The 26728-nt window shown below is 45.3% G+C and overlaps 1 protein-coding gene across 1 annotated transcript; it reads left to right on the top strand.

Moving 5' to 3' along the window:
• The first annotated feature begins 541 nt into the window (after window positions 1-541).
• Window positions 542-11846, top strand: LOC104833570 (cytochrome P450 3A9-like). Its single transcript, XM_010570304.1, has 13 exons — window positions 542-612; window positions 3335-3428; window positions 3857-3909; window positions 5012-5111; window positions 5736-5849; window positions 6131-6219; window positions 7240-7388; window positions 8437-8564; window positions 9235-9319; window positions 9704-9864; window positions 10296-10522; window positions 11366-11528; window positions 11748-11846. Exons 1-13 carry the CDS (start codon window positions 542-544, stop codon window positions 11844-11846), a joined length of 1533 nt encoding a protein of 510 aa, XP_010568606.1.
• Window positions 11847-26728: the final 14882 nt, after the last annotated feature.

Here is a 26728-nt window from a genome sequence, read left to right as displayed (position 1 = left end):
GAAGCAGGCAGCACTTGCTCTTTGCAACACAAAGACAGACATTCTAAACAAAATCTTGAATTCTGCCAAAGTTAATTCAGCTGCCAGAAGAGATCTTGTCATACATTGTATGAATAACCTTTTCACTTCTCTTTCCCTTTTGTAAACCAACTCTGACACCTGCTTTGGGATTAGGCTTTTCATTGTAACTTGATTTTATTTATTTTGGTGTAGGAGCCCAGGAGCATTACTCAGTAAGAAGTCAGTTATTACTTACTATTACGACACAGAAACTAGCTGAAAAGCCTAGCAACGTATGTACTAAAAAATTTCAACCTTAGACAGTTCAGCCAGGCATTTATCTAGCACATGAATCATGTTTTTCAGATTAGCATACTTTGCTACCTTTGCCTTCCACTCCTGCTCCTTCAGGACAGAAGGACAGCCCCTAAATCATGTGATTGGACACAAAAGATTGCACGCTGCAAAAGACTCCTGTTTCCCACAGACCTGGGACAAACACATCAAGGCAGAACTCAAAGCCAACCAGAGAAGAACCCAAATGAACCTTCTTTCCCTCTTCTCTACAGAGACATGGGCCCTTTTGCTTCTTTTCATAGCCCTCGTGGTAGCGTGAGTAAAACATTCTTGGTTCTTTGCTCATGCCATTTTGCTGTTCTTGCCATTGTTCATTTTCATGCAACTAGTCTGCTGAAGAGCAAATGGGTAGGTGTGATTGCCAGATTTCCATCCTCTAACGAGGCTCTGGAAGTAGCAGAGGAGTCTAAAGACTGTGCAGACCCGTCATCTTGCTCCAAGGTTTGGAGTATTCCCGCGCACTGTTACAATCTTGCCGCTAAGCATCAAAGCAATAATTGAATAATAATGGTGCCAGGCATTTGTTACCAGCAGAGTACTGCCTTCAGCGAGGCTTGTGATCCGTTAGGTTATTTTCCACAGAAATACAGTCTAAGGAAGGCTGTGCCTCTCCCTGACTGAGGTTGCCCTAGGGAGGGGAGCAGGCAGTAGATGACCCTACTGCATGACCCGCAAAGGTGGAGAGCAGCAGAAAGGCACCAGAAAAAGAGCATTCATAGGATCAGTTCTTAGTCTCCCAACTCCTTCCACAGTGCCCAGGTAAGATGCTCCACGCACAGGCACCTGGACCAGGAGGGATACTTTGCAGAAGCTGGATTTGCCATGTGCCTGCAGGGACAGCATCCCAAGCCTGTCCCCACAGCCCACCCTTGCTGGGGAAGAAACGAAGCCCAGAGCAAGGTCAGCTCCTTGCTCCTGGCTTTTCAGACAAACTCCAGCAGGCAGAATTGTACCCCGCTGCTTCCGAGGGGCTGTGCTAGTGAGAAAATGCTTTCGTCCACTTTCCTGATACCTTTCAGCGCTGCAGCATAGCAGGGCTGGCTGAAAACCCCCTTCTGCTGGGACATACAGTGTTTCTGCTGGCAGCCTCTGCCAACAAGGCTGGACTGACAAACTTTGCAGTGTTGACAAGCCCTTAGGCAGAGACAGCATGTTGCTAGCCATAAACCTTAACGATTAATGTGGTGCACACGAGCACAATCCATTTGTCTGCCCTGGCAATGCTCCAACCACAGCAGTTCAGTAAACTCTGAAACTTTTAGCCCTGTTTTTCAAACCCTTTCCTGTGATTTGGATCACTTAAAAGCCTGTTTGGGGCAGACTCTTAAAAAAAGAAAAAACCCAAAACCCCCAAATCCATCTTCCTTCTTGACCCAAACCCTCATATTTCAATAACTCTGTGGCCATCTAAGATTGCTGGTTACCAGACTCCCACCTTCTGCAGCCACTTGCAATTTTGTTGCGGTAAAAGGGATGAAGCCCAGATCTCTGTGCTCTGATATCTGAGCTAAAATAAGAATTTCACTGCCCATTAGCACAGGGAGGTTGTTCAGATGCTTCTTGTCCATCTGGGGCAACGCTGTTCCAGTTCACACATGAAGGAATATCAGGCATTTCTGGTTCACATCCATGGTAAGAAGTAGTAATGATTATTCTCTGGCTTTACACTGAATGGTCCTTCTCAGCCTGCAGAAAACCATGTCACGTTTTAGTCATAAGAGCATTAGACTGCGTTTTCCTGGCCATATTTCAAATGGATTAAGCCTAGCCTGCGTTCCCATACTGTTTCTGGGCTTTGTAACCAGCCCAGCCTAACATTTGCTGGTCCCCCCGCAGCCCTGGCTGCCCATAAACATTACATATGAGAACCCACAAACTTTTTACACCTAGTACTGAATTAACATTTGACAGAAAAGTTAAACATTGACAAACAGAGCTCTGTAAAACCTTTCTGCAAACACCCCATTCCCTGGTTTTTGCCTCCTGTTTGGACCACAAGATGAGGTCCGCTTTTGCGCTCTGGCAGAACCTGTGCTGGGGGGACTGATCTCATTTGGGGTCCCCCAGATTTAGGAAAGTATTACTAATTGCAAGGGAAACCCCCTTAAGTTTCAGCCTAGACTCCGGCTTTTCAGGAAAGCATCCACAAGATGCTGGCTGGGTGGCTGCTGCCACATGGCCCAGAGAGGACCTCTGATAACATCCTTCTGCCAAACCTTTGCAGTTTTACATCCCTTCTGCAACAAACTGCTCACTTGGGAAGCTGCAGCTACTAACTAAAAACAAATATTTTGAGGAGCTCTTTCAACACAGCCGAAGACAAGCTTCAAAGGGCTGCAGCCCAGGCCCTTTTTGAGAAACAGAAGGCCCCGAGGTAGAAGTAATAACTTTACAGCTGCCAAAAAGGGTGCTTCAGAGGAAAGAAATCTGCAAAGCTGTCAATAAAATCTAAAGAGAAAACCATCAAGACAAGACTTCCTGATGCACCACTGAGCTAACGCCGGGCTAAGGGGAGGGAGAACAATAAATGAAATTAAAGTGCAGCTTGACAAAAGCCTTGTTTGGGACATCACTTCTGGCACTGCTTTGATTTGTCTTCAATAAAAACATGTAAGCTTGGTGTTCCTTCTTCCAACTCCCTTTTCTGTCTCTCCTTTGGTTGGCAATGAGCTCCTCTTTTGACTTTTACTAAAAGCTTCAAGGTCCCGTTTCCACCACAGTACCTATGCCTTTAGGAGACAGCTGCTTTTACATCAAAGTGCTCTCCCTGAAGCTCTGTGTGGCAGCATTGAGCCTTACCATGTTTATTAAGTAGTTTTTACAGGGTAATTTTCTTTTGGGCCACTTTTTTCCAGCTCCTGGATCAAGCTCCCCTACTTAGAGCCAATGGGACATTGCTGCAGTCTCCAGGTTGAGGAGAGCTCGCAGCGCCAGTGCCACGGTGATGTACCGCTCAGTTATCTTTTCTGTCCCACAGATATGGGACCTGGCCATTCGGTTTGTTCAAGAAGTTGGGTATTCCCGGGCCAAGACCTCTGCCTTTTTTCGGGACGTGCCTGGAATATCGCAAAGTAAGTGACTGAAGCCTTCCTGGCTCCAGAAATACCCACCTTTGCTCATACAGCTGTAGCTAAAGATACATGGTGATGATAAGTTATCTCCAAATGCCAGGCTCAGCTCTGATGCACAGGTTGTGCAAAGGCCAGAGCAGGATAAGGGCTCAGTAACGCAGACCGTGGGGCCTTGCCCTTAGAGCTTCGCCAAACGAGCACTCGTGGGTGGCTGATTTACAGCCACCCTTTGCCAGCGTCCTGGCAAACAGCTCATTCACAAGCATGATGTACATTTATGTTGTCCTTCATGAAGTTTTTGGGGAGGAGGAGAACTCAGAAGGCAGCTCGGAACACCAATTTACAGATATTCCTCCCAACCCACCATCTCCAACATCATCCCCTCGACTGCACCGTCTCAGAGAGAATTTTTAAATTGCTTTCCACAGGGTTTCTTGGAGTTTGACAATGAATGTTTTGAGAAATACGGGGAAGTCTGGGGGTGAGTATGAACCACTGATCTCTTCTTAAGGTAAAACTAGAATCCATACAAAGGGGAGAAAAATTCATTAGGAAAGCTCCCTTTTCTCTACTGCAGCCCTGATGGTCCCAGCAGGATGAGTACAGCAACAATAAGGTGCTCGTGGTGGCTTACATTAAAGCCTGATGATTGCAGGGCAGTGCCACTGTCATGCTATGTGGAAATTGCTTTGACCTATACTATGAAAGCTGTTTTAAAGCTGATAACAAAAGGCCCTCACCTGCTCCTAACAAAATCAGCAGCAAAACTACTATTTACTTAGGGGAGAATCTGGAACCAGGAGGTTTACCAACAGCAGAGGAACATGAGTGACTCCCAATATTGAGTGAAGAAGCAGATCCAAAGTCTGCCGACGTCCTCGTGCTGCTGATCCTTACCTGCTGCAGTGGGAGCTAGTGCAGCTATCGTTGCTCTGCTCTGGACACCTCCTATAGCTTTTATCACTGCTGTTGTAACTCGCATAGCCTCCAATGCATCCATCAGTCCCTATAGCAACTTTAAAAAATGGAATCTGGAAAAGATATCTTTACGTAAATGTCGAAAGTGCATAAATCTGCTTAATCTACATCTGTTCCAGGAAAGCATTCAGAACTGGCAGCTTAAAAAGACAAAAACAAGGTTTGAGTTTCATCTCCAAGGCTATTTCGGTGCTGTCAGCCCAAGTCTCCAGACACCCAATTCAAGAGCCTGAAAGGGGTCGAACAAGTTGCCTTCTAATACTGTAATGTGTTTAAGTGCCTGGAAAAACACAGAGTCAGGGGAGGAAGTGAAGACACTTGCTTCATTTAGTACCTGGTTCTTTGAGGGTCTGAGCCCTGCTCATTTCCCAGTGAATTTGGGAGGTGTTTAGCCCCCTTTATCATTTACAAAACCAGGTGGAAGAAGGCCTGGGAGTCCTTTTCCATCTCTCCTTTCTCCATTTCTCTGCTTAGGCATCTACAGAACAGCAAGGCTGGTGATGGAGGAGCATTTGTTTAACACATTTTGTTTCATGGGCATCAGCCAAGCCTTGCACTTCAACTGTCTGGGGGTGTTTATCTGTCTCCTCTTCTCCCTCTGCCAGGATTTACGATGGCAGGCAACCTGTGCTGGCTGTCACGGACCCCCAAATCATTAAATCTGTGCTGGTTAAAGAGTGTTACTCCACCTTTACCAACCGGCGGGTAAGAGCAGAAGAATCGTGATGTACCACAGAGTCCAGAAAATAAAGCAGAGGAGGAGAGAAGGATGCCAACCATGTAGCAGGGTTCCCATAGGGGACGAGTGACTGCACTATAGGGATTACTGTAAATGGCCACTGTATGTCACTGTTCCCCTGCCTTACAGCCTGGGGACTGCGTACCCAGGCTGGCAGAGGAAGCTCTTTGCCTGCACATCAGAAAAACTCTGCTCTCACACCTATATATATCTCTATCTATATATATAGATATTAATTTGAATCTGTGTGAGCATTCAGGAGTCTGCAAGGGTCCAGCTAGCACATGTGCCACCAGCTGGGATGCAGGCTCTGGGTGGCACGGTTAGGTGTGGGTACATACGTACGGGCGTTGGGCTTGTTGGATTACTTGTTCTAGGCATGGGAATGGCATCTCACAGATGGTTTACTGCAGGAAAGGGGATTATTTATGTATGTGTGTCTTGAGAGAGGCTGTTTGTAAGGCCTTAGCCTGCTGCCAGTAGTAATGCCCTTGAAATAGCCTGGGCAGGGACTTGCATGCTACATTCCCATCCTTGCAAGAAAACCGCTGTCTTTTCTGGGGTTAACACCTTGCCTTTTTCCCCTCTAGCATGTAGAACTAGCAGGGGTGCTGAACAACGCTATCTCATTAGCTGAAGACGAACAGTGGAAAAGGATTCGTACTGTGCTCTCTCCAACTTTCACCAGTGGGAAACTAAAGGAGGTAAAACACGGAGGAGCAGGTACCAACTAAATCAGAAAGTCAGTAGACAGTGTTATCAGGTTGAGATTGTCACAGGGGTCTGATTTCTTTAGTCAGAGCCTGGCAACGAAGCTGGCCTGTTTAATTTATGCCTAATTTAAAACAAAAAGGGCTTAAAATAAAACCTTAGCAGAAAGATCTTATTTGTAAATATTCATGAAACTCCCTGTAGTCTTCATAAGCCTGTCTTAAAGAAGTAAAATGTACTATACTTATGTGACCATATCTGGTTTGTGTTACAGATGTTCCCTATAATGAAGCACTATGGGGAAGCTTTGGTGAAAAATGTTCAAAAGCGAGTGGAAAAGGACAACACTCTATCTGTAAAGGAGTAAGTAGCTGCTAGGAGCAGCAGGCTAAGCAGCAAACCTTGTTAGCAGGCGTTGCAGTTCATTCGTTACTGGCAACGCAGATCGCTCGCTGGGTAAACCAGACCTCTGAAATGAGGAACAGGGCTAGCTGAAAGCCTGGCTGGAAATTTGAAAGGGAAAATTTAAGCTGGGATGTTAGTGAAACTTCCTATAGGCAGAGACCCAGAAAGAAGTCTTCTAAAGGTAATTAGATGGGGAGAAAAATGCTCCAGCACAGCTTTGGGAATCCACAGATCTGAGATAACCCCAAATCCACTAGGAAAACCCAGTTTTCCCCGCATATACTCAGGATCTCTGTGCACCACCTTCTTATACCACAGGACACCGGGGTTGCTGGCCTCTCTGCCCACCCCCCAGCACTATGGGATGCTCATCCATTGCTTGCCCCATTGCTGGGAGGAGTGGGAAGGGAGGCTGGGTGTGTCTTCCTCATCTGTGCCCTCCTTGCCGGCTCTGGAACAAACCCCGTGTATTTCATCCCCAATTTCAAAGCACAGATGCAGAAGGGGCAGCTCCACACCAGTAGTCACACACCAGCAAAGCTCTCCCCTACCAAAAACCCCATAAGAAGAAGGCTTGGACAGTTTGTAATATTATAGGGTTGTGCTGAGTTGAACAAGACCATTTTCATGGCGTGTTTGAAGCAAAGTGTGTTACCACTCCTCCCCAAGAAGCTAACATGCTTGAGAGCTACATGCTGACCTTGCACTAACCTGTTCATGTAGTTACATGCTGTTTTAAAATCCTCCGAAAAGCTGTCTGATTTCAAAAGCCACACAGGCTTGAAACCAAAGCTCTCTAAAAATCTATCCCTTTCACTATAAGTGCTTTTCAGTTACCATATAGCCAATTTCCTTTTCAAAACCAGGGCAAGAGGTCTTACGAGAATTTATATTTGAATGTCACATAGGCATTAGGAAAAAATACATTCACTTGGTCCAAATATTTAAGCACAGCCTATCTTTTCCACCTTTCCTCAGCATCTTTGGAAGCTACAGCATGGACGTCGTCACCAGCACTTCGTTCGGTGTGAACATCGACTCCATGAACAACCCCAAAGACCCCTTTGTCAGAGAGATGCAGAAGCTGGTCAAATTTGACTTTTTTGACCCACTCTTCATCTTGATATGTAAGTGACTTTTTTTGTTGAAAACTTCATTTAGGTGTCAGAGTACTATGGAAGTGTGACTTTAACGAGCACATCAGAGACTGGTGCATCCTATACATTAACCAATCAACTACTGCTCAGTTAACTTCACTAGCTAGGATGGAAGTGCTAATGGCTCTTGTCTCGTCGTTTCCTTGTTGTTAGCTTCATGCTAAAACTCTGGGAGGGAGATGGGTAAAAGCTTCCTCCACCTTTGGCATCCACAACGCAAGAAACATATGAACATCCCAGCCCATATCCAAATAAATGCTGGAAAATGATTCAAGGCTTGAAAAGCAAGTTCAGCTGTGCGGCTTGAGGAGAGTGGTGCTATCTGAAATGCATTTTCTGGAAGAGAGTGCTGAGTGGGGACTGTAATTAGATGCAATTTCCTAGCAGAGCAACAGCTTAACAGTGATGGTGATGGACCTTAAATCACTTGCAACCTTAAATCAAGATTAGACACCTTGCTAAACCACAGGGAAAGTTGTGATCTGTGCATAGAGGAGGTTCTGGTGCTGTAGATTTTATGAATCTATACGCAAGCTCAAGATCCAGTCTCTATGATGAAGGAAATGCTCTGAAGGGGACTTGAAAATGTTTGCATGAACACAGCATGGCAGTGACATAGCTCAGCCTGAAAAAAGAAATCAGATATTGCAATATTTCTCTTCTGAGCCACATTCCTGTTGTAGTGCTGTAAAATGTACAGAAGTAACCTGTCCTTAGAAGAAAGTGCCTTAGAAAAAGAAGGTGGCATATGCTTCCATCATCTCTTAAAGCAATGATTATACCCAGCTCAGTTGTGCCCATCTGACAGAAACTTGAGGGAGGGTTGCATCAAGACAAACTATCCCAAGGGAAGGAGAAAGAGGAAAAAAGGCAAAGTCCAGGCTTTTCCCAGGTAAAGAATTCAGAAAAGGAATAATTTCTCAGTAACATCGTTACTTCCTCAGTAACTTCCATAGCTATCTTATATGAGGTGGAGTTTGTTTGCAGTGTGCAATTTTATTCTCAATTTGTTTTTCAGTTGTATGCCCATTCGTTATTCCTCTTTTGGCCAAGATGAACGTAAGCTTCTTCCCCAGGGATGCAGTAGATTTCTTCATGAGATCCCTCTCCAAAATTAAGCAGGATCGTGAAAAGGAGGCTCACAAGGTAAGTGAGCGTGAATTTGCTAGTAATTGTGGCTGAAAATACACTTAAGTGAAATATAATTAGGGTGATGATATCAAAGGTGAAGCCAAAGTACAATGACTCAACAAAACCCTGAATCTACTTAAGTGTAAACACTTCCTTTTAGTAGTCAGAAAAGCCCCAGCTGACCAGTCCTGGCAGAGAAGCAAGTGGACTTTATACATCCGTGATCTGAAGCTAAATCCAGATAAAGGCTCAGTAGAATTGCACTAAGCTTGGGTTTGCAGAATTTGTAATAAGTCAAAGTAAGAGACTCCCTGAAGAAGATTAGGCAGGGGATGAGAGAGAGCAGAGTAAGCAGCACAAGAGCAGCAATACCACCTTTCGGGGCTGTGCCTTCCCCTCTCACTTTTCAAAAACTGAAGCTGCTTCTTGGCAAAATTCTCCCTTTTAGAGTTTGGATCCCTTTCCCAAAATTCATTCGAGACACTGCTCTCCCACCCAATGGCTTCACAAAAAGGACAGATAAGTTTCCAAAATAAAAAGCAAGTGTTAATGTTTTTCAATAAGGAAGTCACATGCATTTTGGGGATGCTTTCAGTTTAAAAATTATGCTTGGGCTGTGAAATCTGCTTATCTGAGCCCTCCAAGGGACCTGTCACCAAAGAAACTCTCCTGCTTTTCTTCTCAGGGCAGAGTAGATTTTCTGCAGCTGATGATCGAATCCCAGAACTCAACCAGCCACAAGAGCAACGAAGCAAACCACTCGTATAAAAGTAACAACATCCAAATACGCGTCACAGGAACAGGGGCTGCGGGAGTGAGGAGAATATGGGGAGCTGTTTCCCAGAGAAAGGCTCAATGGGTCACCACCACCTCCACTGACCAGCTCCAGGCAGAAGTCTCTGTCCCTTGTTGCCAGCACCAGGGCTAAGGGGAATCCCCCGGGTCCTTTGCCAGGGAGTAGGACTGCCGTATCAATAATTTATACCCAGGAAAATATCTGGCTCCTCTCTCAAATCACTTTTTCCAGACAGATAGCAGTGTAGCTCTAAATATGTGATCAGAAAATAACTGCAACCCCACCCGTTGCTCCCTCTTCCTCGCTGAGACCATCAGCATCGGTTTTGCTCATTTCCCCGCATCCTCTCTCCTCACAGCCCTGACCGACTCAGAGATCCTGTCACAAGCATTCATCTTTATATTTGCTGGCTACGAGCCCACCAGCAGCGCGCTTTGTTTCCTGGCATACGAGCTGGCCACGCATCCCGACGTGCAGCAAAAACTGCTGGAGGAGATCGACACAGTTTTACCCAACAAGGTAAGGGGACATTGAGTGATGGCGAAGACCCTCTGACCCCACTGTCCTCCTTGTTCAGTCAAGACGATGAGAAATCTTCAGCTCCTAAACACCCTGCCCCTGAGATCTTGCAAGAGCTCTAAGAGGCACATGCTGAGACAACTCAGCCCTGTAGCGATTTTCTTTTGGCAGCTGAAACCTTCCAGGCCACCCCACTGCACAAACCCATTTGACCCACGCACAAAGTGGGTGTGGATTTCCAGGCATTTCCGTCACTCAGGGATGGAAAATGAAATCAATCGTGCAATTTCCACCTTGTGTTTTGTTCTACAGTGAGTCCGAGTCGTAGCTGGGGCAGTAGGGTTGGGGACACCCTGGTCTCAGCAGTCGTTTTAGGACAATCCAATCCTCACACCAACATACCTGGTCACCTTTCTCTTGTCATCCTACAGGCTCCTCTCACGTATGAAGCAATGATGCAATTGGAATATCTTGACATGACAGTGAATGAAACCCTTCGGCTCTTTCCCCTTGGAGGACGGCTTGAGAGAACCTGCAAGAAAGACGTAGAGATAAAAGGAGTGACCATTCCCAAAGGAACCATCGTTATAATCCCAGTCCATACCGTGCACCACAACCCCAAGTACTGGCCAAACCCAGAAGAGTTCAGACCAGAAAGGTACAAAGAGCATAATGAAAGGGAAGAAATAGCATGCTTTTTCCTCACATAGTAATTAAGTATTCATGTCTGATTATCTTCCTAACTGTGTTCTTCCTATCTTTTTACAAACAATACCGATGAATAATTGCAGGCTCATGGGAATGTCATTTTAAGAAGAAAATGAGCTCTGCACTTAAAGCAGGTTTTCAAACAACATAATCTTATTGGGAGAATAACATTGATACCTCACAACATCTTGTATGCAGTTTTTAGGCTTGCTGACAGAGTGGGTAGTTGGTGAGGTTTTTGTAACCGCTGGCCATCCTTCTGTATAATCTTCATTGCTGAACCTGTGTCCTTCACACAGGTTTTGCTACCAAATATACCAGAGTTGATCCTTCCAGAGTTGCCTTCCCTCCTTGTTTTCAAGGAGGTGATAACTTTTCCCCAGTTGGTTATTTTTTAGAATTGGTTTCTACCTCTTGTTCCCAGTAAGACTGAAGCCATAGGCTGCTCCTAACCAAGATGACTCCTGGTTTCTCTCCCAGTAAACACAGCAGATAGATAGAAAATATCAGTCACTTTGGGAGAGCATGTTGCCTAGCTTTTCATCTTGCTTCCAACTTCTACCAGTCTGGGTGGACAGAATTAAAATCAAACACTCAAGTGGGATCCCACCCTGTCTTGGACAAGGCTCTGACACAGCACTCGATTGCTGGGGTATGCTGAGACACCTTAGCGAAAAACCAAACAAGTCTCTGTAGGGCACCAGCAAGAAATCTCTGGATAAGTAATACAGATATGTAGCTTTTTGATGTTTTACTGCCTTCATTTCTTTTTCCCATCCATGTCATTGTCCAGGTTCAGTAAGGAAAACAAAGACACCATAGACCCGTATATGTACCTGCCCTTTGGAGCTGGTCCCAGGAACTGCATTGGGATGCGGTTTGCTCTCCTGACTCTGAAAGTTGCCATCACCATCATATTGCAACATTTCACTTTCCAGACCTGCAAAGAAACTCAGGTGAGGAGCACGTTACGTTTTGAAACTGGCACGTGAAGAACCGGGTGCCTTGTTTCTCACTGCGGGTGCTAACACCCGGTGCTTTGCACTTTCAGGGGACGTATGCTTTCAGGCACTATGGATCAAGTTATGTCCAAACCGTGGCCAAGTATCTTTCCTTTAATCTCTACTTATTTAATTTGTCTATCTCCAAGTGTGTTTTTCCTCTTATTGTTGCAGATCCCTCTCAAGCTGAGTTCACAGGGATTCTTAAGACCAGAGAAACCGATTATTCTGAAGTTAGTCCCCCGGACCAACACCGCACCTACAGAGGCGTAAAACCCGGCTGCGTCTGCAACAGTTCTCCGGCGTGTAATGAGTGCTGTGCTAACAAAGGGAACACGCATCGCAGGAAATCTCTCCTACACGTACAGACACAGAAGAACAGCTCTAGTTAATTCAGGAAGCAATTACTACATATTTACTAATAAACATAGCTGTCAGAAATGTAATGTGGATCACTGGGCAGTGACAATACACAGTCCCCTTAATTTTGATTGCAGAAAACAAGAAATAAATCCAAATGAGAAGCTGATCATCCACTTACTTCTAAGGGGACTTCTCCATCTGGAGAGAAGGAATTACTATCGCATCCAAGAGAAACAAGGTGTGATGGAAATTCAAATCACCAGACCTTGCTGGGCAGGGACGGGTGACGTTCTTCCTGGTGTATTGATGCTTGAAATTTCATGTGTTATAATTGAGATGACTGGTGTGAGACTACATCCTAGTTACCAAACCTCTCTTGTGCCATGTGTTAATTAAACTAAAGTGTGTACAAATACTGTCATTAAAAATGTTTGAGAGCTGCTCTGTGTTGTGTATAGCAGCTGATCACTTCCTATTTAAAAACCGTATTCAGCCTCAACCCTTGAAATTATCCATGTACATTGCTTTCCACTTAATTTAATGAATCTGATCCTTCATTTAATGCGATCAAATCCTCCCATTTGTACAGTATTTTACAAACACTATAACTCCCACCTCTTAGTTTGATTAAGAGGTTGCCTTCAGTTCAGCACTGGCCAACTCTTTTCCGCGCCGGAGCGAGAGGACAGATTGCAGGGAGCAGCAGGAGCAGCTCGCAGGAGGTGGTGACGGCACTGCAGGAGGGTCACTGCTCCTGCAGAAATTGTCTGGACACAGCTTGTGGCTGAGCCTTGCTTCCCAGAGCCACGGATGGGGTTTACACCTTGCCCGCGGTGGGATGGTAGCCTGCTGCGAGCTGCTTTGCTCTCAAACTGCTCCAGAGCAGTCTACGGCTTGGGCCCGATGGGCTGGTCCTGCCATTAGCGTGATGCTTTGGCCAAAGGACTTATGCCATCCTTGACCGTATAAACAGGGAATATCAAAAAGCAGGTGGGAGGCTCTCCCAGACCTGAATTTCACACACCAGCTAACCCCAGTATATTGTGCTGGTCCTGACACCTACAATCCAAGGATGCTAGTAAAATGGGAAAGGTCTTTAGAAGAGCTGCAAACCAGATCAAGTCAATCCTTAACTTTCTCCCAGCATCCTTCACTCCAAGGCAATATTTTCCAAATCACGGTCTATAATTTTCTCCCACGGCCACATGCTTTTCTCTTTAATCTGGTAGACAAAACTGCAATGTGACCCAAATGCTGCAATCCAACATAGTACAAATTTATTCAAGAATTCACGTCCATTCTTTAACAACAATGGCATTTAAGGGATTTGGGAGTGGTCAGCAAACAGTGCAGTAGATTCCTGATCACTGGAAATCCCCAAATCAAAGCTGTCCGTTTTTCAGGAAGATACAGCAACATTCATCAGGCTCTCATTCAAGACTAAGCAGCTTGTGCAGTCCCAAAAGGCAGATAAAACAATTATAGTGCTCCCTTCTGATTCATCATCTGTGAAAAATTGTTTGGGTTTTGCTATGTACACAGCAAGGCATAGTTAGGAGTGCTGTCAATAAGGCCCTTCCTCAGTTTTAACTGTTGCTCATCTCTTACCAGGGGTAAAAATCATCAGTGGAAGAGCCGGGCCTAACTGCTGTAAAGCTGCAGCAGCTCTGATGGGGAGAGTGTGATGCCCCTGCATGGACACACTAGTTAAAAAATGCATTTTCCCCATGGAATAATAGTGCTAGGCAAAACTAACTCCAGATTCAAGGGAAAGGAAAGAAAGGGGAAGCTATCGTGAAAGCAGCAAGTGACCTACATGCCAAACAGCTGCTTTGAAGTAAAGAAAAGTCATTTTGGTATCTCATGAACAAATCCAGCGCCTTGGCATGGTGCTCAGAACCAGAAGGGGTTAATCCAGCTGTACCCCAAGACAGGCAGTCCCTGCCCAGCACGTGGCATCTCCGGGAATGAAGTCATTAGCGTAGCTGTACAGATCATTCTTCCAAATGTGAAGAATGTGACTAATTCTCCGGCTTCAGCCAATTATGACCTGCCAGGACTATCATAACAGCCCATAAATAATGTGTAACAAAATCATGGTAATGAGTCTTCTAGAAGAAAATTAGATCCTCTGTGTCCTAACTCCATAAAATTACTTTGCTTATAAGGGCTGCCTCCGTCATTCCCAGCACTTTCCATTGCTTCACTGGCCATCTCTCAGAAATGGATGTGACTTGGCCAGGACTCTGCTGGTCCTGCTAGCTGCACATTCATCAGATTTGTTTTCCCTGGTTTGGCTGTTTCCTCTTTAAACCAGACATATCACTGCTTAACTCGACTTCCAAATGTTTTCACTGATAAAACATATTTACTTTATCTAGACCTTGCCGATTCCTTTAACTGTTTCAACACATCCTTGGCAGGCCTGGGACATCATATTGTCCCAAGATAGCAGGGTCTTTGTCAGAGGAAACAGCTTTCAAATGCAGTACAAGGCAGAATTTAATTTTGGGGACACTTCCATTTCACTTCCTTGCCTAAATCCTGCCAAACCCTAAGTAAGAAGGAAAAAAGAATGCAGAAAAATCAATGTTACATCAGCATTTTAAAAAAAGATGCTTTTCTTAAAGATTTTACAACTGTGTCTCATCAGAGAAGTTATTGTCAAACCACCGTGCAAGCATGATGGATTCACACCCTGGTAAAACACTAGCATCACTCACAAAGACTTCTATAAGTATGCAGAAATACATTCCCCTTAATACAGAAAAGCTTGCTGGGAACTTTCCAAAGGAGATATATACCCCATGATATGAGAAGTGTTATTGCATCAGTCCTGTTGAAAGACAAAGATGGTTATAACTGGGGAGATTTGTTTTCTGTTTCTCAGTTAACTATAGCAGAGTAACCATCAATGTTACAGTAACTTGCCTAAGTGATGTAATACTTCCAGTTGATTGCAATGATCAAATGGATTTTATGAAAAACAGGTTTCCTGCTTACAGCAGAGGGATATTTCATGTGCTTCACCAAGTCAGTTATTAGGTGTTTCAATACCAGGCTGAACCCTGACAGATAGAAGAATGGTCTGACTATTACCAAACTAAGCGTCCCTAAAGTATTGAAGTCTTTTGCAATTCCACCTTGCCTTTAAAGTGAAAAATGAAACATTTCCAGGCATATTTCACCTGAAAGAAAGAATAGGCAGCATTGCTCCTTGTACCTTACCCTTGACTGAGGCACAGTTTCTCTATTGATACTCTGGCATCAGAACCTACAAGTCAGAAGGTGCACAAATGAAAAAGCTGCCACGCAGAATTTGTTTAGTTCTCACAGTCCCTCCTTCCTCTCTCCATCTCCCTATTAGAAGTAACAAGCCATCACGGGGAATTACCAGGGTATGACAGATAGCTTGGAAACGTGGAAAACCTGCAGCTGAATTTATGCACTGACATCACCTTTATCTGCTGTAATGGAGAGAATTAGGCATATTGAATCGCTCACCATACAGATATGGAATTTTGAAAACCCTTACTGTTGCACAAATGTTGACAGGATATTTTATTTACTGCATCATTAAAGGTTAAAGAGACTCATTCTCCAGAGGATTCATTTTTTCAGCCCTTAATATCAATTAAAGCTAATTTCAGCTCTACCCTAATGATTAACATAAAATATGGAAAAAGCTCTAACTGAGCATTTCTGTTCATTACTTCAATTCTCTTGTATTGCTAGGGCACTTTATAGGTACTGATGCAGCATTATATCACCCATGACACACTTAATTTTCCCCTCCGAGCTTTTTTGTTACTGAACACTTGAAGATGTTGCAAAGATGCACAAAACACCTTTGATGACATGGAACAAAGTTTTTATTTAACCAGTTCATAGTTGATGATCAGTGATGTTCTCTATGGGCTTTCCTACACAGCTGGGTACAATGTCTAGATACAGATTTATTTTGTTACATGGCCTACATCTTCCATATCATATGTATAACGTATAAACATACCTTGATATATTTGTGCAGCCAGAAGTTTGCAAATGGAGTGGGGAGGACAATATAACAGTTCGAGGGAAAATGAAAAACCTTGCCTGCCACTTATGAACTGAAGCTAGTCCAGTACAGCTGGATGCATTTACCCATCTTTGCTTGGCAGAATACTACTTCCATCAACACACCATAAAGTGCCCAGAAAAATAAGTTATAGTCCATCCCCTGGACTATATCAGGGCTTTGTGCAGCCCAGCTGAGAAGGCACATGTGCCACCACACGGCAGCTCCCCCATCCTGGGGCTGTCCAGCTGGTTTTGCTCTGGAATCATAGGTAATAGGACTGGAAAATACTTTTGGAAAATAGACCACACAGACCAACCGCCAGCATGGTGAGCGGGGTCTTGCACTAAGCTGCCCCAAGCTTGTCTAACCTTTTCAGAACTTGTCTACTTGTATCCTAATTTTAGGGTATTTATTGTTAACAAAAACACTAATCTGGGATCGATCTGTATCCAAAGGTCACAGCAAAAGCCAGAGGGAAGGTGAGGAGCGATACAGATGCTCCTAAGAAGGTCAGCTGCTGCCACTCAGGCTGCTCTCTGGTGGTAACCACACATCAGTCAGCCCACCAGTAGCCTTAGCAACATCCATGGAAGCGAGCAGATGTCTGATGCTCCCAATAATTATAACAAACTCCAGTAGAAATCAGCAGGATGTAGAAGCGGGGGACATGCATTTGCAGGTTCCCTTTGCCAAGAAATGAAGTGTTTCCCATGCTGGCTGTTGTACTCTCATGTCCTGTCACATATAGCTCTGGCCCAGGACTCCATACTGAGCTATGTGCATCTTCTCAGACAGGTCATTGAACCCACCGCTCTTGTTTTCCCTCATCTTTTCAAGACCACGGGTGGCTTTCTGCTTCCTCCTCCTGAATTTTCATGTTTAGCTTTCAATGACTGGAATTCATTTGGCTGGGAGTAACTGAAACAGCTCTCTTAAGTGGAAGAGCTACCTAATAAAGTTTTAATGGAAGATATCATTTCTGTTCTTTACATTACATTAAAAGCCAGTCAGGAAATGAAAGCCCAGGAGGGTTAGGCGTGTTGGAAACACTCGCAAGATAGTCTTTTCTTCAGGGAGTTCACAGTCTAAATGTTGCCCTAAGAAACAGAATGTGCAGCAAACAGACAGCTTGTGCTGTTACAGACTTAGCAAGCGTGTGTAGATAGATACAGATATATATATATACACACACACACATATGTGTGTGCATATATAGACACACAAAGGGCAGAGGGGTATCTATTTTGTCTTTGGAGGGATTATCCAGTGCCAGGTCTGGTATCCACGTGGACAGTGTCTGGGGTGAGAAGCGTAGTGCCTAGACCATGGCATAGTGCATTTACCTGCTCTGCACCACCAAGGTGTACAACTGCTCTTTACCAGCAACATTTAAATACCAAACCCACTGCCATCTTCGGGGGCTCTTTTGTGCAACTTGAATAGAATTGGTCAGTTTGGGCTCTTCACTAACCCACAACCTGAATTTAAGAAACCTCCTCACCACTAGTTCCTAGCTGTTATTTTCTTGCTGTGCTAAGCTTCTGTGCAACAGCAGCAAGAGCAATTACAGAAATCTGTTTTCAGTAGCAATAGCAAAACTGAGCAGTTCTCAGCCTCCCCATGGAGGGGCAGTGACATTCAAGCATGTATCAGGAAAGACGATTAAAATGGGTCAAAAGAGTGCTATAAATTTTTGAAACATTGGCCTTTGAGTTTAAAAAGTTGACCTTTCAAGTTTTGGTTGGTTGAGAGGGACCACATTTAGTTATTGATGTTTAAGATGGTTTTGTACCAACTTAAAAAATAGTATTCTTATTTTTTAAGATGGAAAGCAGAGATTTACACTGTCAGCAACACCGAGAACTATGAAGTGCTAACACTTCAAAATCTTCCCTCCAGGTAAAATATCCAAGTACTTTCAGCCCTTGGATCTGGGCTATTGCAGATCCCAGCCTTACACATACCTGTCCCTAACCCGTGTTGCTAATCCTGAAGAGATGGCTCTCAACACATCCAGGCAGAGCTTGGGTCCCGGGACCTGCCGTAGACCTCAGGGCATCAGATGGGTGAACACTGTACAGATACTCATTAATGGCTTTCACAGCTTTGGGACTCAGCATTTATCAGCACTTAGGTTTATGTGGAGAATGTCATTGAGAAGTAAAAATCATCCCCAATAGAAGTCCACTGTCCTCTTTAGTGTCCAGTGCAAGAGGTCTTTTCTCCTGTTTATCTTACAAAGGTCTTGATCTGAAGTGATGACAGGTGACAAAGATCCAGCCCTGGAAGTTAGTAACTTACCCCAAGTTTGCAGATGACACCAAGTTGGGCAGGAGTGTTGATCTGCTTGAGGGTACAAAGGCTCTACAGAGAGATCTGGACAGGCTGGATTGATGGGCCGAGGCCAATTGCATGAGGTTCAACAAGGCCAAGTGCTAGGTCCTGCACTTGGGTCACAACAACCCCATGTAATGCTACAGACTTTGGGAAGAGTGGCTGGAAAGCTGCCCAGCAGAAAAGGACCTGGGGGTGTTGGTCAACAGCTGGCTGAATATGAGCCGATATTGTGCCCAGGTGGCCAAGAAGGCCAACGGCATCCTGGCCTGTATCAGGAATCGTGTGGCCAGCAGGCCCAGGGCAGTGATCGTCCCCCTGTACTGGGCACTAGTGAGGCTACACCTCGAGTACTGTGTTCAGGTTTGGGCCCCTCACTACAAGAAAGACACTGAGGGGCTGGAGCATGTCCAGAGAAGGGCAACAAAGCTGGTGAACGGTCTAGAGCGCAAGTCTTATGAGGAGCAGCTGAGGGAACTGGGGTTGTTTAGCCTGGAGAAAAGGAGGCTGAGGGGAGACCTTATCATGCTCTACAACTGCCTGAAAGGGGGTTGTAGTGAGGTGGGGGTCAGTCTCTTCTCCCAAGTAAGAAGCGATAGGACAAGAGGAAATAGCCTCAAGTTGTGCCGGGGAGATTTTGGTTGGATATTAGGAAAAATTTCTTCACCTAAAGGGTTGTCAAGCATTGGAACAGGCTGCCCAGGGAAGTGGTGGAGTCACTGTCCCTGGAGGTATTTAAAAGACGTGTAGATGTGGCACTTTGGGACATGGTTTAGTGGTGGACTTGGCAGCGCTAGAGTAACGGTTGGACTCGATCTTAAAGGTCTTTTCCAACCTAAACGACTCTATGATTCTATAATCACCACCCCAAGTCAAATGCATTCAAAAGCTGTTTTAAACTAGCAAAAGGCAAACTTCAAAATGCCAGAGCATCAATCTTCATAGGGACCCAGCAGGCCCCAAGGTGGAAGCAATCAAGTTGCTGCAACAAGAACACAGTGCTTCAAAAGACAGAAATCTGCAATGGTGTCCAACAAGAAGCCATCACGGGGAAGTGGTCGGACCCTCTGCTGTGCTAACCCAGCTCTAAGGACAGCGAGAACAATAAGAAATTGAAATGCACGGTCACAAAACCCAGTGCACAACAACTTCTGGCACCGGTTTGGTTTGTTTATTATGAAGCCACATCGGCTTTGTGTTGATGTTTCTGCCTTCTCTCCGCTTGCTGGCAGCAGCTCTAGAGAAGATCTTTGGCATTTTGCTAAAAGTTTCAGATATTGGTTTCCTTTGCAGCACCTGTTCCTTTGCAAGATGATAGAAGCTACCTCCAGGCTCCCTCCCTGAATATATGCTGCAGCTACACAGCTCATTGTTTGCCACATTTACTTAATAATCACCAAAATGCTCGGGCTTTAAACCTTGTTGTCTCTGCCCATGTCTGTGTTGGCTCCCAGGTAGACTTTGAGACCCAGCAGCCAGCCCCGCTGGGCTGTTCAGCCCCAGAGGAACATTCCCATTCCTTAATTCACCCCTGAAGCCATGAGCGAGGAAAATAAACCCATCAATCAGCTTCTCCTTTCCTCACTCCTCATATTCAGGGCTGAAAGAGCAATGCAGGAACAAACATCAGGCCAAACGGCACTCGGCTGAGCACGTGTCTGAGTGCGACCCACACGTGTCTCTGTCCCAGGGCAGTGATTGCCGGAGCAGACTAATCTCCAAAGTCCTAAGCTTTTCCTGACAAATAGCTGCTGAAATTGTTGTCCATTTGAGTATTCATCTTTCATTTGTAATTTCATTTTAAATCCATTTTTGCAGGGTTTGCTGGCCTTCAACCAAAATTGCTTTCAGAAATACGGGAAATCTGAGGGTGACTATTTTTCCTAGGGAAGCCTTAGCTCACTGCGGCTTCTAAAGCACAGCCAGCCATCGAAGTGAGAGGGTGTGATTCCTGGGAAGGGTCCATCAGAAGAAGCAATCTTAAAAGCACATTATGTATTTGTTAACCTGGCCTGCCAGGTGAGAACCCCAAGGACTTCACATCCGAAGGCTCCCACTGAAAATCAGCAATAAAAAAAAATAATCTGGTTTTGAGAGAAGTGGGATCCAAAAGAATTTATAACTCGGGTGGTTTCTCGGTTAAAATTTTGTGGAAGAGGGTGTGCACAGCCAACGCTGTGCTGAGACACAGGGAAGAGGGACGGCAAGGCAGGGAGCAGCAGCTAAGCCGGCTAGAAAGGATCTGCAGCTTCAGACGCATCGCGAGCAGTAGGTGGGCTTTTTGCATAAGGAGGAAATTCATTAACTTGATGTCAAAGATCGCACAGAATTTAACGAAATCCTTAAGTAAAAGATGCTAAGCGTTTCTTAGGCCTCCTGGATCTTTCCTTGAAGATCTGCAAAGAAATGTGAAGGAACTGCTCCACTTTTAGTACCACGCTGTGAGATTAGATGCTATCCTGCTATACATTCTTTTTTATAGCCCACTTTCTATTTTTATTCCTGTTCTACTGTGGAAGTGTTTGCTAATAATGTATGATAGGATGCTTTGTCATGAAAAAACCTTGTATCATTTATCTGTTTCTGAAAAGAAATTCTCAGTACAAATCTAATAAGGAAAAAAAATCCTATTCTAGCTCCTGTTGGAGGAAAAGGATTGATTTATGGAGAGAGATGAAAAGCACTAAGTATGTATTGCTTGGCAAAATGAGGAATTGTAGAGAACTGTCTTTATGCATTTGAAGGGTGTAAACATCAAAGAGGCAGAGGAGCTATTTAGAGCATTAGGAGGAGGCACATCTAAGAGACAAGAGCTGAAATTAAATGAACATCATTAACTTAAAAATCATACTTCTGCCTGCAAATCTATTTCCTGGTATTATTACTTGTAGCACTCTGATGAGTATAAATGAAGCTTATAGAAAAAAATATCTAATCTATTTTTCATATCTGATCAGCAGACCTTACTGTAAAGTTTATAAAGCCCAGATCCTGCAGCTATTCCTGAAAACCTGGGAGAAAAGCATCATTTAAATCTCCCCTCCCACCTTTCTATTGCCAACAAGGGTTGATCGGTATGATGGATTACTTCCAACCTCCACCCCCCCCACACCCCATGCTCTCTGATTGCAGCCTGGTTTGCCTAGCTGGGATCCGACTGATTGAAGCTGTGTGGGTGTAACACCTTTTACCCCAGCGGATGGATAAGTTCCCAACCATTAATAACCTTTCTGAGAAACAACAACATCCTTGCTCCCACCCTGCAGGAAACCCATGCACGGTCCTACAGGATGCCCAAACTTCTCTGCCTGGAATTCAGTTAATTGCCCACTGTCCTGAGATAAAGCATTGGGCGGGGGGAAATGCTCTGTAGGATATAAGCATCTTTGCTTTCATCAAGGCTTTGGACTACACATCAAAAAGCTGCTGAGCATCACGCGGCCCGATGGTGTCGAGAGATCTCAAGGACAAAGTTTTGCTCTCCGGTAAATCAGGTTTTGCGAGCTGCCTGTGCCCGTCTGCGGGAGCGGGACGGCGGCAGAGCCATGCCAGGCTCTGCCTCAGCCGAGCCCTCCGCCGCTGCGGAAACACAGAACACGCCAGCGCTGCGGGGGTCTGCGCATCCATATGTATGTGCTTGGATAATTGGAAATGTCATGCAGCTGGAGGCTCGCAGACGAAAAATATAATTTGGTTACACACCTCCCTTCTGATTCTTACCAGACAGCCCGGGATAACAAGATCTGCCCCTCTCTATGCCTTCATTTCTCAAAAAGCATTTTACAGCTGACTGATGCTGATGGTGACGGGGGAGGACTCCCTGCTCTCAGCCTCCCCAGAGAAATCCTCAAATCCTTCCAGAATTACAGATTCCTTTTATGTTATTTTTTTTTCTCCCCAGATTTTTAGTTTAAGGGGGCTACTGGACTCTGCTCTCATGTTAGCCATGAAAAAGAACTAAAGAGGCTTTCTGGGCTCCCTCGCTACCTTCGCCAGCGGGAAAAGGGGTAAAACCCAGGGGAACAGAGGCAACTAAATTGCAAAGTCAGAGCACAGAGGCCACGCGGGCTGTGACTTTGCAAATGGCCTGATCCCTTCAGTCAGAAGCCAATTCATCATTAAACACAGCATTTCATGTGCGTAAATAAAAAGGAAGGAAAACGATTGCAATAACCTTCTGATAATAGCCAAGATTCACAGCTAAATGTACGATATTTTAACAGAAAACATATACTAATGTAAAATAAATGTGGTGCTTGTGAATGACAAGCTCCAATTTATATTCCCGATGTTTCCAGCCCTAAAGCATCGTTGTAATGAAAAACATTCAGAAGTAAATAGGAAAGGATGAACCTCTACGTGTAAGAAGAGAATTACACTGCTTCCCATGCCCCTGCCTGGGGGCACCAGGGTCCCACACTCGTTCACGTCCAAACCCATCAGATCCTAAAGGAATTGAGTTTCTGACATAGCCGCAGCTCTGTGCAAAGCCTGCGCAGCAGGTTGATGAAACGTTAGCTAAACCAGAGGCCGGCAGCCGCAGTGCTCGGGCACGGGGCTGTGGCTGGGAAGGGGACGGAGGATGACGGGGGTCCGTAGTCGGGCAGACGCGTGGCTGTGCTTGCACTGGAGACCCGCGCATCTCCAGCTGAGCTCAGGGAGAGGACTGCTGGTGCCAGGCTGAGCTTAAAGAGGCTCTGGGTCCATGGGTGGGAGTGGAGAACCCAGGTCAGGCTGGTTAGGGTTGTTAAGACCTGTCAGTGCCTGGGCAGGTTCATGCTCTGCCCAAGGCTCTGAAACTCTGCCTGCCCCCACCCAGCCATGCGGAGGATGCAGGAGACCCTCTTCCATCCTCAGCAGGAGGAAATCTCTGCCTGACAATTTAGGGCCTGCCTAGTTGAGGTTTGAGTGTCTCCAAGCTTGGTGCATGGGTAGGAAGCAGAAGATTATAAAAGCCCATTTCAGGCCTTAAACACGAAATCTTTGTTATCTTTTCCACCCTTTTTTCCCCGGTGTGTTTGGATCTGACAGCCTGGATGTGGCACTAGTACTTCAGAATGGGCACCGAGAAAATGAGCAACTCTGGCACTCCCTTTGTCGGGGTAAGGAGTAAGTAGCTAGTTAATTTTGAAGTTATTTTTTCCTTTTTCCTCTTAGCAGCAAGAGGAAAAAAAAAATTAAAGCAATACTTCAGCTTTCAGGTGACTGGATCGGACTTTTGATGATCAAATTCTGTGATCATCCATAGCCAGGCTTCTCTTGCTGCTTGCATTTAGCTAGGGAAGAGATCAGCTTCAGTAGTCAGTGGAATCAGTGCATGTAAGAACAAAATCGGGTCCATCTAATATATAGCAGGTAGGAAAGACCGTAACAGAGCAGCAGCTTGGCAGTGACTCCTACGGCACAGGATGTGAGAGAAATAGGAAAATTCAAGATGGTCAAAGGGAGGGAGACCATCCAAGAGTCCAAGTATTTTCATGCTGGGCTTCCTCCGTCCTTTCACCTCCCCTTAACGTGAGTACAACATTTTCACTGCAGGCTTTCATAAACTGCGGCAATAACTGGAGCAGAAAGGTAGTAACCCGTACGAGGACCAGTGCGTAGCTGCATTGCCCGCAGGAGAGCTGAAGAAGAAATCAGCCTGCTGTGCATTTCCTGATGCTGCAGGCTACCGCAGAAGATGCACCATGCCAGGGCATGTGGCTTTGTAAGTGAGAGATGAGTCCATTTATTTCAGGAGTTAATTTGGCCCGGGGCTAGTGCTATTTAGAATAAAGTTGGACTCAGTGACCTGTGGAAAGCACTTGTTCAGCACCTGGTTCAGTTAAGAGCCCAGTTTGCAAACAGTAAAATCTGGATGCTCTACCAACCAGCAAACGTCCAAACTCTGTCAGAGTTTACTGTTGAGGTTAGGATTTTCCTGTCTCTTAATGAAAAGGACTTTTGTTCTCAGGGTATCGTATCCATTTCACAACGCATTTCACTGTCTTCTAGAGGAACGTCCTTTCCTAAGTCAGAGTGAATGTGAACGCCCTCCCCAAAAGCTCTGAAGCTCTTGTGGTCAGTTATTAAAGCAAAGGCACAAGAAAGATGCTCAGAGGTGAGGAGATCACAGCGGAGCAAGGGAAGTCTGGGTGTGGAAGCACCCGGCAGAGAAGAAGAACTGGAAGAAGGCGGCATGAAAGACTGCCTTGTGCTGCTGGTCCCTGTGCTAGCAGGTCACGGAGATCACAGTGCATCACATGCAGGGCACCCAGACCCAAAAAACCCACAGTACACACTAAACCACAGCCAAGAGAAAGGGCAGACTGATGAATGAAGCCATTACAGGTGATGGGGGACACAGCCACAAAGCAGAGGAGTTGCAGTGTTGCTTAATGACTTGTGTGGGGGTGTGGGAGAAGATGGAGAGACAAAACATCCCAATCACTGTCAGCTCCTAATGGGTACAATATGCTAATCCGAAACTCAGCAGAAGGTCGCTGGCCGCAGGAGAGTGCGAGGAGAGCCAGCAGCCAGCACCCCTTGTCCTCAGTGCCACCGCAAATAACCCTGAACCACCTACACGCACACTGTGGTGCCTGGGGGCACGTGGGGCTGTCGGGGAGTGAAAGTAGGTTTGTTTTACAAGTTCACCTTCCTCCACTGCACCGCCTTGAGCTGGGGTTTGCAGCATCAGCTGGGCCATACTGTAGCGTTAATTGCTACCCAGGAATTGTATGATGAGGATTTCGGAAGCTCACTCACCTCCGTTGATCTCCCCACCTGTGTTGACTCTGAAATCATGGGATGGGGATGTGTGGCAGGACTGTCCACGATGGCTTCGCTCTCCAACAGCTATGCTCAGAAATCCTCGCAGGAATCAGTCTGTGGCACTGCTGTGGGTGGCTGCTGCCTTTCTCTGCCCAGGGGTAAGCTTCTTACAGTTGACAATAAACTCTACGGGCTTAAACATGAGTCGGGAAATGAAGAAGGTAGGTTCTCATCTAAAGGCAGTATGACAAAAGGCTTCATCATCACCAGGCTTCTGGAGGGAGGGCAGCAGATCTGCAATTGTTCACCTAACTCAAGTGAAGAGAGACTCTTCCTTTGCAATGTGTGCATAGTCTTTTCCATGAGAAATTCTTGTAAGAGAAGTAATTATAGAAAAACGTGTCTCCTAACTAAAAGAAAAGGAAAGAAAAGAATAAGCATGTATGACACCACCTGGGGTACATCAATCAGAGCAGACCAGTGAAAGATAACAAGATGGATAAACTCTTCATAGGAGCCGCCAGCTATTTATCTAAATTGCATTTCTAGGCACTGTTGAGAAACACTCTCCCTTCTTTCAAAGGACAGATGAAAGCAGGACTCCTGTGATGTCTCTTCCCCTCATCCATCCTCACACGTCCCCCCCCCATCTGGGAACTACTCTCTGCTTTGGGAGCCCAGCAGCTGCCTGTTCACCAACCCACCTAACACAAATCGAGCTCTTCCCTCAGGACCAAATATACTGCTTTGGTAATATTTTGGCATCTGCTTTGGCAACGATGGGCTAATTTGAAATCCAGACACAACCGTTTACCTTTTAAACCCTATTCCATTCTTGCACTGGATTTATACTGCTTTGGGGGTAGGAGGATATGGGGAATATGCTCTCCACATCGTCCTCTTCATCGGGTAGCAGAGCTGCACTGCATTCATTCATTCTTTAGACCAAGAATGTTTCACCAACTGATTTAATTACACGAAGCTTATGCAGGAGTTACAGAGGGATTATCTGGGTTTTATCATGGTTATTATAGAAAATTATTATATTGTTACTATTACAGAGTTACAAAAAGTAAAGAGGAATCACAGGAAACTTGGCAAGAGCTCATTAGCAGTGTGGTGCAGTCTGCAGGAGCTAATTAAAAATGCCTATACCTCATAATAACCATTTATCTCATCACAGACTCCATTCTCTATGTCTCTCTCTCTGGATAGAGTGAGAGGAATGATGTCTCCTCACCGGTGAATGTGTATACAGCAATACATACTGAGTACAGCGTAATACAGATGGTTTTGTTCTGTGATATGAAGCCACCAGCTCTGTTCTTGCCTGCCTGAGCTGTGGGCTGCCTGTCCTTGCTTGCACACAAGGCCACATTAGATGCTCAGGGATTTTCTAGAGTCACTTTGAGAAGCATCTCAGCCAACCGTGCCAGGCTGAACGCGAGAAGATGGAGACTGTAACCCTGGAGGAGATGCTGGTTGGGAGATGTGAAAACAGGATTAAAACAGCATAATAACACAAGCATTTACATTTACTGCTCTCAAAGTCTTACAGAAGTTGCTGGTACCCCTGGTGTCTCTGTTTCCAGCAATCCGTTGGTCTGAATCGCTTACTAGGAGGGCAGGATTCTCTCAGATAACA

The sequence above is a fragment of the Haliaeetus leucocephalus genome, unplaced genomic scaffold (genome assembly GCF_000737465.1).
Source record: "Haliaeetus leucocephalus isolate CR32 unplaced genomic scaffold, Haliaeetus_leucocephalus-4.0 Scaffold295, whole genome shotgun sequence".
Lineage (NCBI taxonomy): Eukaryota > Metazoa > Chordata > Aves > Accipitriformes > Accipitridae > Haliaeetus > Haliaeetus leucocephalus.
The sequence above is the reverse complement of the archived record's forward strand: the minus strand, read 5'-3'. Positions and strand labels throughout refer to the sequence as shown.

Coding starts and splice junctions, on each gene's coding strand:
- LOC104833570 (XM_010570304.1), top strand. CDS start 542: ATGAACCTTCTTTCCCTCTTCTCTACAGAGACATGGGCCCTTTTGCTT. Junction 9,865..10,295: donor ACACAGTTTTACCCAACAAG/GTAAGGGGACAT, acceptor GTCATCCTACAG/GCTCCTCTCACGTATGAAGC. Junction 11,529..11,747: donor AGACCTGCAAAGAAACTCAG/GTGAGGAGCACG, acceptor TTATTGTTGCAG/ATCCCTCTCAAGCTGAGTTC.